This window comes from Phoca vitulina, unplaced genomic scaffold, assembly GCF_004348235.1.
Source record: "Phoca vitulina isolate PV1807 unplaced genomic scaffold, GSC_HSeal_1.0 scaffold132, whole genome shotgun sequence".
Lineage (NCBI taxonomy): Eukaryota > Metazoa > Chordata > Mammalia > Carnivora > Phocidae > Phoca > Phoca vitulina.
In genome coordinates, this window is record NW_022589835.1 from 72,310 (window position 1) to 86,763 (window position 14,454).

General features: G+C 53.9%; 1 protein-coding gene across 1 annotated transcript; it reads right to left on the bottom strand.

Moving 5' to 3' along the window:
- Window positions 1–1,411: 1,411 nt before the first annotated feature.
- On the bottom strand, window positions 1,412–9,071 carry ECHS1 (enoyl-CoA hydratase, short chain 1). Its single transcript, XM_032399172.1, has 8 exons — window positions 8,943–9,071; window positions 7,651–7,848; window positions 6,965–7,092; window positions 6,099–6,198; window positions 4,662–4,766; window positions 4,078–4,197; window positions 2,727–2,794; window positions 1,412–1,845 (listed from the first exon to the last, which is right to left on the bottom strand). Exons 1-8 carry the CDS (start codon window positions 9,028–9,030, stop codon window positions 1,780–1,782), a joined length of 873 nt encoding a protein of 290 aa, XP_032255063.1. The 5' UTR covers window positions 9,031–9,071; the 3' UTR covers window positions 1,412–1,779.
- Between the last annotated feature and the right edge of the window lie 5,383 nt (window positions 9,072–14,454).

Below are 14,454 nucleotides of genomic sequence, written 5' to 3' on the forward strand. Positions count from 1 at the left end.
TTCAGTGGCAGATGTTTGGTGGGGCAGAGGTGGCTTCCTGTAACTGGGGTCCCTCGGTCACCCAGTGCCCTGTGAGGTGTGATCTGGGGGACGCAGCTGGCCCACCAGTCTGAAGCCAGCAGAGGAAGCTTGCTGTGGAAATTCTGTCTCCCACAGCAAATGGCACTCAGTGTTACGGCCCCGAACACAGTTCTGCTGGGCACCAGGATGCCTTGGAGACCACGCATTCCAGGGCCTCCCATAGTTCTGATCCAGGTCTGGGCATGTGCATTTAAGCAAGCACCCTAGGGATTTGGATGCAAGCAGTCCTAACACCAATCTTGCAGACTGACAAGCACCAGAAGAGGGGCCCTGTCGACTGCTGCTGATGGGGCAGAGTGGGCAGGTCCCCACCGCAGGCTCAGTTCTCGAAATCTTACAGGCATGCTTGCACCGCAGTGCAAGGATTCACGCACAGAATGGTCACTGCAGTGTTATCCATGACAGTCCTGATAACAAGAAACTGGAGCCTAAACATCCAACACCATGGGTAAGTAAGCGACATTCCTGTATCATCACGTATTTCAGGGCCATCGAGCGGAACGCTCACAGGAATAATACCGAGCAATGAGAAGCAAGCAAGCTTGAGGACCTGCTATAACCTGATGGAGCTCGGAAGTGCTGAATTCACAGATACAGAAGGAAGGTAGCCGAGACGGCGCCGGGGGGGGGACGAGGGTTAGCGTTTGTCGGGGACAGTCTCTGTTTGGGAGGACAAAGCAGCGCGGAGATGGACGGTGGGGACGGCTGCAAAACTGTCACTATGCTCAGTGCCTCTGAGCTGCAGACTTAAAAATGGTTGAGATGGTAAGCTTTATGTTTCCTAGACTTTACCACAATTTAAACAGAAGAGGGTGCACCTGTGGGACCGGTCAGTGTGCTGTGCCGAAGTGTGGATGCACAATTCCATTTTTATAAGAAAACTGCTATCCCCGTGTCTGCACACATGTTCACAGAAGCATCTAGAAAGCTACATACCTGTTAACAGTGGTTACCCTGGGAGTGTGCCAGGTGACTTACTTTATGGACTTCTCTTCTGTTTGACTGAGGTCACACACAATGACAAAACAAGCCTGAAGAGTGACATGGCACTTGCCTCCAGAGAGGCACAATGGGATTCCCATCTGCCGCGTAGTCGGGAGCACCCGCCCTCTGAGTGGTCACGCTCACTGGCCGTGAGACTGCACAGCGGCCCAGCAGGGGACCTGCTTCCATCCGAACGCAGCTCACTGTACAAAGTGAGTGCTTGCCATCCAAGTATCTCTCAGTTCCTGAAATCGAGTAAAAACTTAAACACATCACCAAAGGCTCGTGAGCAGAATTTTTAAAAAGATTTTTATTGATTTGAGAGAGCGCGAGCGAGCACACGCACACAAGTGGGGGAGGGGCAGAGGGAGAGGGAATCTGAAGAAGACTCCCTGCTGAGCACAGAGCCCGATGTGGGGCTTCCTCCGTTGACCTGAGCCGACAGTCGGTCACTTACCCGCCTGTGCCACCCAGGCTCCCCTCATAATTTGTAAGAAGAATATGGTCAGTCAGAGTGTGAACATGCTCCAGATACGGATTCTCATGGCCGCTGGGTGAAGACTGCCTACCACACAGGAGCGAGAGCCCCAAGCATCAGAGATAAACTGTGTGTCATCGACACGGTCCTTTATAAAAGAAGGATTTAGTTGCTTCTAAGACAGTCAGACTCTAATTTGTCTTTAAGTAGAGGGTTCTAGGCAGAGGTGGAGGCGCTCACTGGTCTTTGAAGCTGGCCTTTCTCTTTTCCACAAACGCAGTCATTCCTTCTTTCCGGTCTTCCTGTGGGAAAGGGAAAATAGGCAGGGATGGACGTTCACGTTTTCCTACGGAGTCAAGGCGTGGGGCTCTGCGTGTCCCTGTGGTTTGCTCACAGTCTGCGGGTTCCTCTGAAACTGGGATTTCCAGAGTGGAGGAGCTCAGGGAGGGAGGGTCCTGCATCAGGACTACCTGGAAACCTGGGAATGGCCTGGATTCCCTGACCACTTAGGGTTGGCCTGGAAATGGCATTTTTATATGCCACCCCCCCAAGCCCCTAGGTGTGATCATTCAGGAACCACTAATTTTTGTGTCAAATAAACTCTCACCCACAGAGAACGTCAGATGCACCTGTTTGGGTCATTCACTCACTCATCACCTGCATGTGCGCACAGGTACACACACACACCTTCAGTTCCTCAAGAGCCAAAATCATTTCTAATCTCTCTTTCATAAAACACCTATACATGACTTTCCAATACTGAGAGATGGGTTTTAATGACTTACAAGAAGGACTCCCTTTCAGTGACTGTCAAATCCTAGAAAACATTGATCTGAAGCTTCAGATTGCAGTATTAGAATACATTCGAACTCCATTCCAAGTAACTGGAACGATGTAGAAAATTATGGGCAGATGCATTGCATTTAAATACAGGAGCTTGCTGTTTAAAGGTGTGATTCATCAGACCTTTTGTAATAGGAAGTCACCCTTCACACTTGTGAACTTCTATACACTGTACTCATTTGCAAAAATCATGCTCGTGGACAGGACACATCGGATCCAGCTATAGGGAAAGCAAACAGTTTGACCAAAGAGAAATGGTATTTAATGAAAAAACCTACAAGGTAATTCCCAGTGATTTCTATGGCTGGACCATGTGTGTCTCCACTGAATGTTTACTCACGGTAGCGAAAGTTGAATAGAAGAGCTTCTTCTCCAGCTTGTTTCCCTCTGTTAATGTCATTTCAAAAGCTGAAAAAGAGAACCCTGAAGTTATGAACTCATGTGTTAGATGTGGGAACATGCAACTTGTTTTATGGTGATAGGAAACACTCCCCCCTGACCCACATCAGAACTACATATATTTTATTATTTTCTATTTTCTTTAAAGATCTTATTCCGGGAGAGAGAGAGAGAACACGTGTGTGCACGAGCAGGGGGAGGGCTGAGAGAGAGGGAGTCACAAGCAGACACCCTGCTGAGTGCAGAGCCAGACATGGAGCTCAATCCCACAACCCTGAGACCACCACCTGAGTCAAAACCAAGAGCAGGATGCTCCACGGACTGAGCTACCCAGGCACCCCAGAATTAAATATGTTTTAAAAAGCATAAAAATTAAGGATGAAAACCTGAAAAAGGAACACTGTGCCAGAACAGAGTCCCGGGTGGTAAGAATACCACTGCCCTGGGCCGTCCTTCCAGCCAAGCTGAAGTGTCTTCCCTGGGTGAGCAGCTGGGGTGACGGCAGGTGCCTCTGACTGTGGCCTCACTGGCCCTCTGCACGAACAGCAGTGTCCACCTCTTAAGCGAGTGCTACCTGCTCATCCTTGTGGCCGCGTCACAAACATCAGCTCAGCCAACTAAGGCCGGCAGCAGCCCGGGGGGCTTGACCGCCTGCCTGCAGAAGAGCACACAGACCCGGCGCAGCTCAGCTATCCTGGGCTCACCCTGACCCTTCTCAACAGGCAGCACTGGGCAGTATTACCCCAGTGCTGAGCACAACGCACTACATTAGGACTCAAGAAATACTCAGGAGGGCTCGGAGCTGCTTTGCCTGTAGAGAGGACGGAGAGTCCAGAGCAACCAGGAACAGCGTGAACTCTGTCTCCGGTTCATGCAGGTGTCCTGTGAGCCCGTGCGGCCACCAGGCTGCAGGCACAACTGCTGGCTGAGGAGAGGAGCATCTTCCACCAGGTTCCGGGAGGTGAGCTGGGTTTCTCAGGAGCAGACTGGCTTTGCTTAAGGGACCGTGCTGCCCTTCCCGGCCATTCCCCTGCACCCCAGTGCCTGTCACTCTTGTCCCTCAGGATGGCTCCTTTCTTGAGTCCTGATACCAAGGACAACTCAGAACATTTCAGGAGAATCTGTGAGCCAGCAGCCAAAGACTGGAACTCTACAAAGAGCCAGGATCCCAATGTTAAGAATCCTCCCAATTTCTGTCCAGGGTGGCTTAAAATGCATCATTTAGAACCACGGCTCCTGACTGCTCCTGTGCCAACCGGCCCTCAGAAATCTCCTCCCGGCAGAACCCCTACCTGCGTTCACGGATTCTTTGGCCATTGCTGCTACGATTTTAGAATTGCTGGCAATTTTCTCTGCACACTGGATGGCTTCTTCGACCAGTCTCTCCACAGGAAAAATTTTGCTTACGAGACCTAAAGCACAAACAGGTAAACAGCAAGCAGCACTGGCTGCGCTCCTCTGAGTCACAAGGCCACCCCTAGAGCTGGGGTATTCTGGGGGCCACAAGGCTGCGGGGATGCAGGCTCCACACCGTCCCTGAGGTGGGGCCACAAGGCTCTTACAGACACACCAAGAGGGAGGAAGAGTGGGTCACCTGGGGCGGGAAAAGGGTGTGCCTGCGAGGGTCTCGGAGATCCCCCACTGCTGACGTTGGGCTTGGGAAAAAAGATGGCTTTGACTCTTGAAGCTGATGTATACTTCAGTTACTCTCTTGTATGTGTGGCATTCCAAATAAAGGCAGTTGTCCCCTCGGTTCTCAGGACACCCGAAGTCAACGTGCTGATCACCCATGGGCACACCTGGATGCAGCCCCCTTCTCCCCATCTCCACTCAGCTCCCCATGAGGGTGGCTCCGTGGGGCAGCCCTGGCCCACACCTGCTTGCTTGGCGTCCTGGGCAGAGATCCGGTCACCAGTGAGAATCATCTCCATGGCCAGTGACTTTCCAACAGCGCGGGTCAGTCTCTGGGTGCCCCCTGCACCTGCAGGGGCAGAGAGCTACTGGTCATAGTTGGCTCATGGCCAGTGCATGCCCAGATGCCACAGACATACTTCCAGCAAGTTCTGAGGGATGAAGATGGGGCCCCTTGGGTGGGGCAGGTGGGCAGAAGGGAGGTAACCCAAGAACAGGAGAGGCTCCTTTCCATATTCGGGCCCCACGCCTGGCACATCAGGTCCCCTGCAGCTCAGACCCTGGCCCAGCTCAACCTGGAGGGCAGCTGGGGTGGCCCCCGATTGTGGCCTGCTCCCCTCAGGGTCTGAAGCGAGAGCAAGGGCTCGGCCTCCCAGGCCGCTCTGAGTGTGGTCTTCTGTCCCAGTGCTGGCCTCCACATGCCCTGCTCATCCTCCTGCTCACCTGATGCTCTACAGCTGAACCAAGAGTGGTCTGCCCTGCCGTCTGCCTCACAGTGAATCCCGGGACCCGCCGTCCACCCCACAGTGAACGTCCGCCCCACAGTGAACCCCGGCCCCCGCCGTCCGCCCCACAGTGAACCCCAGGTCCCACCGTCGCCCCACAGTGAACCCCAGGCCCTGCCATCCGCCCCACAGTGAACATCCACCCCACAGTGAACCCCAGGCCCCGCCGTCCGCCCCACAGTGAACCCCGGGCTGCCAGGGTGAGCCAAGGGGACCACCTGATGGGAGACACCCACAATCCAACAGACTCAGGTGCTGCCTCAATTAAGCAGAGGCCTTGGGCGCTGGGATGGAAAGAGCCCAGCAGACAGCAGAGGTCATATAGGGCTTTGCTCGCCCTCAGCTGACCCCAGACACCCTCTCCTGACCTGACAGCTGCTCAGATGCCCTCGGCTCCAGGCTCTACATGCAGGGCAGAGACTTGTGGGGCCATAAGCCTGGAGGTCTCATCAGGTGGCCCCCCGGGGCACAGAGGAGTCACTGTTTGCCCACGGCTCCCGTCACCCTCCACGTGGGGGATGACTCCCCGCTCTGCTGAACTCAGGGTCACAAGCAGGAATCACTGCAGTTATAGTGCGGTATGTGGCCAGCATTTCCTAAGAGCGTCCGACAAAGGCTCCAGCTGTCATCAGAGGAGCCTGCATAGACCCGAGGCCCCCAGGGCCACTCTCTGAGTGCCGCTGTGCCCCTGGGGCTTAGTGTGCTGGTCAGCAGAGGGAGCAATGGGCATAGCCAGGTGGCCGCCGGCCAGGACTCATACCACAGCCGGGGTCCCTCGTCAGATGTAAGCTACATACTTTTGTCTATTACTGGAAAAGCCGATAAGCTCCTGAGATGTGGGCAGATTCCAGAGAATTACCTAGAGAGTTTAAGCTAGAGATATCATCACTCTTTACCTGGGATGGTTCCCAGTAGGATTTCCGGCTGTGCAAACTGGGCTTTTTCTCCAGCATAAATAATGTCACACATCATAGCGAGTTCGCAGCCGCCACCAAGCTGCAAAACACGAGGCGCCGCCAGGGGACCCAGTCAGAAATTTACTCCATTTGCTTATTTACATTTCCCGTCAAAATGAACACGGTCCAGGGTGTAGCAAAGACTAACAGAGATGCAAAGTTTTAAGTTAGGTACAATTGGCTGATGCTGGTGACCTCCGAGAAGGACCCTACAGCAAACTCTTTCAGCTCTGGGGTCCCACAGTCTCTGCTCTGCCATGGGGGCTCGAGAGCAGCCAGAGAGAGTTTGTGAACCAGCAGGCTGGATTGTGGTCCCAATGAAGCTGACTGGCTGACCTCGCCTTACCCACAGGGAGCTTTATTACATGATCACGAGCTGAGCTGCCCACACGCTTCACTACCATCGGCCCCAGTGCCTCTGAGTGTCCTTGTGCCCAGAGACCCAGACACCACACAGAGGACACTGAGCTCTCGAGGGTGGCAGAAGAGGTCAGCCTGCAGGTGCAGAGCAGGCTGGAGCCACTGAAACCACACAGAAAAGCCAATGTGTGGCCTACGGCCTAGCAGAGGGGAGACGTTCCCAGGAGTCACCGGGACCGCCAGGAGGGCTGAGAATGGGAGAGCCGGCAGCGGAACACCCGCTAACGAAAGCTGGTGCCACAGCACCTCCTCTCTGCACGTCCTGGATCTGTGGTGTTACTCGGCAGGAACGGTGTAACTGTAACTAAACTCCAGCCTTTTCAAAATAAAAATAGGTTATCCGATGCCTCCCAGTGCGCTGAGAAGAGACTTGGTCTGACACTCACAGCGTAGCCATTGACAGCAGCTATGATCGGCTTCTTGGCCTGGGCAAGTCGGTCCCAGTGGCTCAAGTACTTCCCGGAGTAACAGTCCTGGAATGTTTGGTTCTGCATCTCCTTGATATCAGCTCCAGCTGGGGATGGAAACGAGTCCCAGTTACTAGAGAGCAGAGACCCCACTATTGCTGCACCCCCAAACCAGCAGGGAGCTACGAGTGTGCACTGTGTGTAGGCACCGGGGGCTGCTGGGAATGGGTGACACAGGGCCCCATGCTTAAGGGGCCCATGAGGTGCTGGCCACCTGGGCAGAGTCGGGCAGCAGGGACAGTGGTGACGTGCCATGCTATGTGTTGATGGAGGTGACGCGGAGGGAAACAGATGCAAGCTGGATTGGGAAGGCTGGGCTTATTCATCAGTCACTTAACCCCTTGACACACACAAAACCTAACTGTCAAGGACCCGAATCACTTTGAATAATCTTATTTTGCTGGCAAAGCACGCGTGAACGTTAAACAGGCAGAGTGGCTCTCTGAGAAGTACCTGTGTCTTTTTACGCTAGGTTTAAGTAAACCCCAAGTTGTCCTAACTTTTCTGATGCTACCACGCAGGTGTAAGTCTGTTCACAATGCCACATGCCGCAGTCAGACCGCCCCTCGCACACCTGGGCGACCGCTGCCATGCTGCCCACACACCTGCAAAGGCCTTCTCCCCACCAGTGACAACAATGGCCCCCACAGCCGGATCCTCCTCGAAGGCCTCCAGGGCCTGGTTGAGCTCCGTGATCAGGCCATTGCAGAGTGCGTTGAGTGCTTTGGGGCGGTTCAGTTGGATGAAGCCCACGTTGCTGTTCTTCCCCTTCTTTTCTGCGATGATGTACTGAAAGTCAGCACCTGGGGGAAGAAGGGATTTCCATTCGTGTAGGCATCAGACCCGTCATTGGCAGAGTGACCCCGACATGTCCGCTGCCCAGACCTCAGGCAGCAGCACACCGCTCTCAGCCTCATGATGGCCTTTGCACCACTCTCTACCTTCCCAGAACCTGCACTACAGACACCCTGTGATTCAGCAGAAACAAGGGATGGGTAAATAGGCTCCTTCCACAAACGCCAGCTGGATGAGGGAGCAAAGCTGTGTGCACAGAACAGAGCGGGAGGCATACCAGGGAACGGTGACTGCCACGGGCCGGAGGGGCAGGCTGCTGACCCGGGGGGCGGGGTCAGTATGGCCTGGAGAGGGAAAGAGTAACCTCAGAAGCCGTAGGTCTGTGTGTCTGCGAGCACCCTGGGGGTTTGGTGGGAGTAACACAGGCGAAATGCTTAGCAGCAGGTGTCTGCAGCCCAGGAAATGACTGCTGCTTGCAGGTCAGGACCCGAAGAAGCGGTCAGCAAACGGACCTTAGGGTAAAATCAACACGCTCTGGTAGCTGGGGCAGGTAAGTGGATACCCGGGTGCGGGAAGAGGATGCGGGACTCCGCCCCCCAGCTCAGGGAGGGACAGGCCCAGAGTTCCTCAGGAGCGCTGCGGCCCTGAGGCCCGGAGCTGAGTGGAGGACAGGCCCGGCCGGCTGGGCAGGCAGAGTCTGAAAAACAGACTGGGGAAAAGCAGTGGATGTGGGCAGGCCTGCGCAGGAGGCACTCTGCCAACGCCAGAGGCCCCGCTGCACATTCTCTGCAAGTCCTGTAAACCCCGCAGAATTTCACCGCCAGCAACCGCACTGAAACGGCCAGAGGTCTCAGCACTTAGTCATGAGTCCCCCCAGCTGAGCGGCTAACCCCAGAGATCGCAAACCGAGGCGAGCCCAGCCGGACAGCAGGGGGGCCGGGCCGGGCCCCGGGTGCACAGGGAGGGCTGGGAGGGCTGACGGGATCCGGGGTGAGGCACGGGGGTTCCAGCGGCGGCCAGGGTCAGGCCCCGGAGTGAGGTCCGGGAGTCCCGGGTGCGGCCGCGGTGCCGGACTCCCACGCGCCCTAAGTCCCGTACTCACCCGAGACGAAGGGGCGCAAGGCCGCGCAGCCGGGCCGGGGGCGCAGCGGGCAGCGGACCCGGGACAGCATGGCGCGTAGGGCAGCCATGGCGCTGTGGGGACGGCTCGCCCCGCCCCGCGGAGCCGCCCCCGGCTACGCCAGTCAGGGCCCGGCCCGCCTCCGGTCCGGCGTCGCGAGACGGCGCAGGCATCGCGAGACCAGCGGGCCCCGGGAGGGGGCGTGGCGAGGCGGGGGCGGGGCCAAGGGTCCGGGAGCCGAAGGAGGCTTGCAGGCCGCGGCGGGCTGAGGGGCAGGGCGGGAGCGGCGCTCGGAGGGTCGGCCTTGTGGCGTGCCCCTAGCCCTATGCCGGCCGTCGATGACCCTGAGCCGTGGGGCAGCAGCCTGGAAGACCTTGGAGGGCAGGCCCGCCGCGTCCGGCCGCGCCTCGGCCCGGCGGCCTCTTACCGCCCGCAGAGACCCCCGGGCCTGCCGGCACCTCCTCTTGACCTTTGGCCTTCGACCCTTGTCCCCACGTCCAGGGCTCGTTCCCCTACTTCCGGGACGAGCCCTGGGGGCCGGAGGCCAGGCTCCGGGCTGGACCCGAGGGCGCCGCTCGCGGAACCCGGAGCCCCGACGCCCCCCCACTCCCAGGGACGCGCTTCCCGCCTATCAGCCCGCCCGCTGCGGGGCAGGCACCCCCGCGAAGTCAGCGGAAACCGGGTTTGCAGGGTGCAAACGAGTCCCGGCAGAAGGAAGCGCGTAGACACGGAAAATAGAGTGGCAGCAAGGGGCGCCTGGGTGGCTCCGTCAGTTAAGCGTCTGCCTTTGGCCGGGGTCCTGGTTCCCGGGGTTCTGGGATCGAGCCCTACCTCGGGCTCCCTGCTCAGTGGAGAGTCTGCCTCTCCCACTCCCCCTGCTGGTGCTCTCGCTCTCACTCACTCTGTCAAATATCTTTTAAAAAAAAAGTGGCAGCAAGATTATGTAGTTTATTAAAGTAAGATTTAATTTTTAACAATGACATTTTAAATGTATTTAAATTTTTTTGGTTATAACACGTAGGTGTTCAGACATGTATTACCAGGCCTCCGTTTGAATTCTTGTTCAGGTTCTGCAAATAGCGGAGACAAAAGACAGATAAATGAAAAGTAAAACTGACGTTTTTCAAATAAATAATAAAATTCAAACCAGAATTGAATACTCAGCAAAGTTTATTTCAAGGCTGAGGGTAGAATAAAGACATTTTCATGCAAACAGATTACCAACCCGGTGCCAAAGGAGACTGTGTCAGCGTGGGCTACACCCCTGTGACAGGCACACAAAATGAAATGGTTCCAGCATAAAAGAAGTTTTTCTAAGCCCCCAGGGCTGGTGTCGAGGAGAGCAGCTGTTGTCCTCCATAAAATTAGGGACAAAACAAGTGACAAAAAACAAAAACAAAAAATGTATTTGTATTAACCTTCAAAATAAAAGTCACTTATTTTACCAGCAAAAATGGGTTTATTTGGGAATAGCAGAGAATTGCAATTAGGGACATGCAAGCTATAGAAAAACCATGTGCCAGTCCAACAAAGGAGAGGAACTTCATTTTACGGAGAAGGAGGACATTGGCACGGATTGCCTTGAACTAAAGTCGGTTGGAGAGAAGCAAGAGCTCCAGGTGAAGAGGGCTTCTTGGCTGAGGTGCAGGGGTGGGCCATTTTTTGTGGAGGCTGTATGTTCACCTCTTGGGTTCACCACCTGTCGGGGCCTGTAGTTGACTCTCCTGTTGAGGATTGTTTTGTTGGGGTCTGTAATTCACAATTCTTGCTGTAATCAATACCATGGAGTGGTATGGCTCCCCCTTCTGGCTCCTGACTCCATTTTGGTGAGGTTTCCCTTTATTTTTTTTCATATATATGTATATGTATATGTAAATTGGACCTCAGCAAAATTAAAAACTTTTGTGTTTCAAAGGACACCATGAAGAAAGTGAAAGGACAACCCACAGAATGAGAGAAAATTTTTGCAAATCATACATCTGGTAAGGGTCTTCTTTCTAGAATATATAAAGAACATGTTCAACTTCATAACAAAAAGACAAACCATTACAAAATGGGCAAAGGAGGGGTGCCTGGCTGGCTCAGTTGGAAGGATATGAGTTTGAGCCCTATGTTGGGTGTAGAGATTACTAAAATAAATGAACTTTTAAAAAAATGGGCAAAGGATTGGACAGAAATTTCTCCAATAAAGATACACAAACGGCCAAAGCACACACACAAAGGTGCTCAATATCATTAGTCACTAGGGAAATGCAAATCAGAACCACGATGAGATACCACTTCCTACATCCTAGAATGGCTATGACCAAAACGACTGGTAAGTATTGGAGAGTATCGGAATACCTTCACTAGGGCCCACTGCTGGTGGCCACTGGCAGACTAAAGGGACAGGATAGCTGAAAACATGACACGCTAATTTCAAGGGTGATAGAGTCAGTTGATGGGGCGAGGACAGTGACAATGCCACCTGAAAATGGGGCTGCAGCCTTGAGGTACTGCCGGCCACCTGGAGAGAGGGCGTGTCTAGCCAGTTGGTCTGCCCAGAGTGGCCAAGGCCCGTGCCAGGAGGCCTCCTTCACCCAAGGACGAGCATGCAGATTTGTCCCTCACAGTCCCACAGTCAGGTCCGTGAAGGTGGCACAGTGCTGCCTTGTGGGGGCAGTGGGCGTGTCCCTCGAGACTAACAAGCTCCAAACAGGCCACAATAACCCACTGTTCTCGCCCTGCTTACAGGTGCTGCTTGCCACAAGAAACTAAGGTACAGCCAGAAGCCACAAGCTCCAAACAAGCCCCAGTGACCCAGTTCTGGACCAGTTTGATTCAGTTCAGACACTGTGCTAACCCTCCAGATGACCTCAGGACATTACCGTATCACTGTAATAACAAAAAACACCTAGGGGCGCCTGGGTGGCTCAGTCGGTGATCAGGTCATGATCTCAGGGTCCTGGGATCGAGTCCCGTGTTGGGCTTTCTGCTCAGCGGGGAATCTGCTTCTCCCTCTGCCTCTGCCTGCCATTCTGCCCCTCTCTCTCTCGTCAAATAAATAAAATCTTAAAAAAAACCCAAACACCTACTAGTGCCCTGACAGATCCAGTTGCGCCCATTTAAGGGAAAAAAAGAGGTGGCAGTCTGATTCCAAGAAAGCCCCCTTCCTCTTCCCTAAAACACCCCTAGTCAGCTTGCTTACCAGCCCTTTAATTACCCTAACCCCGTATAACCCTCACCATGAGACCTAATCAGGAAGAAGATGCCTTTAGAGCATGAACTTCCCTTCTCCATTCTCTGGTTATTGAATAAATTACCAGCTTGCTATCAAATATGGTTTGGTTATTTGGCAAACAGTCTTGAGTAGGAAAAGAACTGGCCACTTTGGTAACAGGTGGGCTGCTCGGGCTCCACCACCATCTTGATTTCAGGGGTCACTTCAGGGCCCTCACCATGGGCATACCTGTGAGAAACCCAGAGGCCGGCAGCCACTTTGCCGAGTCTGGGACCTCAGAGAATCTTTAATCTGTGGGCTGACGTGTCCCCCAGTAGTAGACCAGACGCAGCCCAGTGACCCTGCTGAGTTGAACCCTGGGGAACCAGATGGCATGTAGGGGAACCTCTGAGAAGGAAGCGCCCTGAACCAGCAGCTTTGCTTCAGGTGCCATAGTGGGTGGGGGGTAAAGTTTCCCCCAAAGAGAGAGCTGCTCTTCCCAGCAAACAGGTGACACTAGGGGCAGGGTGGCTGCACCCCAAACATATGTTTCATTGGACTCGGTCAGATTGCCTGAGATGTCAGGTTGAGTGACAAGGCCAGGGGTCAGGCGGTCAGCTCTGTGAACCGGTCCTAGGCCCAGTGCGGCAGCCCACTTCTGGGTCCCCATGACTTCCGGTTTCCTCCCAGGGCTTTGTGTCCCCATGTGGGGGCTGTGAAGCGGTTAGGTGCATGCCTTTGGACTCAAGGTGTACCTTGTGGGACCAGCACGGTCTGACGAGTCTTGTCATCCATGTGCTTTCCCTGAGCGACTGTGACACAAGCCCCAGGCAGGGGGTGGGGGGGGCGGTGCACCAGCCAGCCGTCAAGGACCCTGTCCGGGACCTGGGATGGGGTGCAGAGGGAGGAGTGTGTGTGTGGGGTGTGGGGGTCCCAGGGCCACCCGCCCAGCAAGCGGTTGCACAAAGCTGCTCCCCACTGTTGCAGTCCCCAGGACAGCAGGTCGCTCCTGGCAGTCACTCACGGGCACCTTGACCTGCTTGGTTACCTATATGACCAGCCACAGAAACTGTTCAGTATCAGGAGAGGGGTCAGCCTGTGGTCTGGGCACTCTGTAAGAATTTTCAGACACCACTTCTTGCCTGCCTATGGCAACACATCTCCCAACATCATTGTTTTAAAGTGCACGCATCCCTTGGATGTACGTTTCATTGAGAATCACATATTTATATATATTTATATGTCCATTTTCTGAATTCCATGAGGGCTGGGATTTGTCTCTTATTCCGGGATGAGTCCTCAGCACCTTGAATTATTAGAAGCTCTTAGATTACAGGCAGTGGCCCTGGTGCCATCCTGGCAGCAGCCTAGACGTCTGTCTTTGCACACAGGGATTCCAGAAGGAGGCATAGTTGGAGGTGGGTCTCCAGCACCCAGAATGCTGACCCTCTCCACTCCTGTCCACTCTTTGGCTTCAAAAATACTAGCAGCCAGACCTATATGCTGCAGGAAGGACACTGGAAGACTCTTACTGGGGAGCCTGGCCAGCCCAAAGGAAGGACTTAGAGATACTGATGGGGGTTCCCCAATTAACAGCCCCCCACCCTGAGCACTCCAGAGTTAAGCTCAAATTCGATGAGCCCCACTTACAAGCCTAGTATTTCCAAACAGCGCTCTGGCCTATTCTTCCTCATGAGCAAAAAACTACCTGCCAGCATGCAAAGTGTCTTCCTAGAAGATAGAAACAGAAGAAACAATGGAGCAAACCTACCAAGCAGGAGAATGACACTTCAACGTTTCTCACTCATATCCTCAGACATTGCTTTCTTGAAGCAAGAACAGAACATTTCTCTAAAAAGAGACGTGTGTGGAAGAAGAGCTCTTGGAAATTAAACACTGTGACAGCAGAAACAAAAGCCTCATGGGGAGAAACCCTTCAGAAAGCAGAGCAACAAGTAAAGATGGAAAACAGGAGAGAATACATTGAACATTCAAGGTTCAGTCTCAAACCTCTATCCTAAATACTAATCCTCAATCCTAAAATAGGAATTTTAGAAAGAGGTAACAGCAAATGGGGGACAAGTCATTGGTGGAAACAATTGATTAGTGAAATAACCTATGAAATGTTCCCAGGACTGAAGGACAGGAGTGTCCAGACTGAGGGGTCTTTGAGTTCCCAACATAGTGAAAGAAAGTCCAGTCACATGGTGGCACCACCCTGAAATTTCAACAGATGATCCTAAAAATTTGCCGGGAGGAACAAGCCTCCACTGTGGTAAAGGATTGTAAATTTGC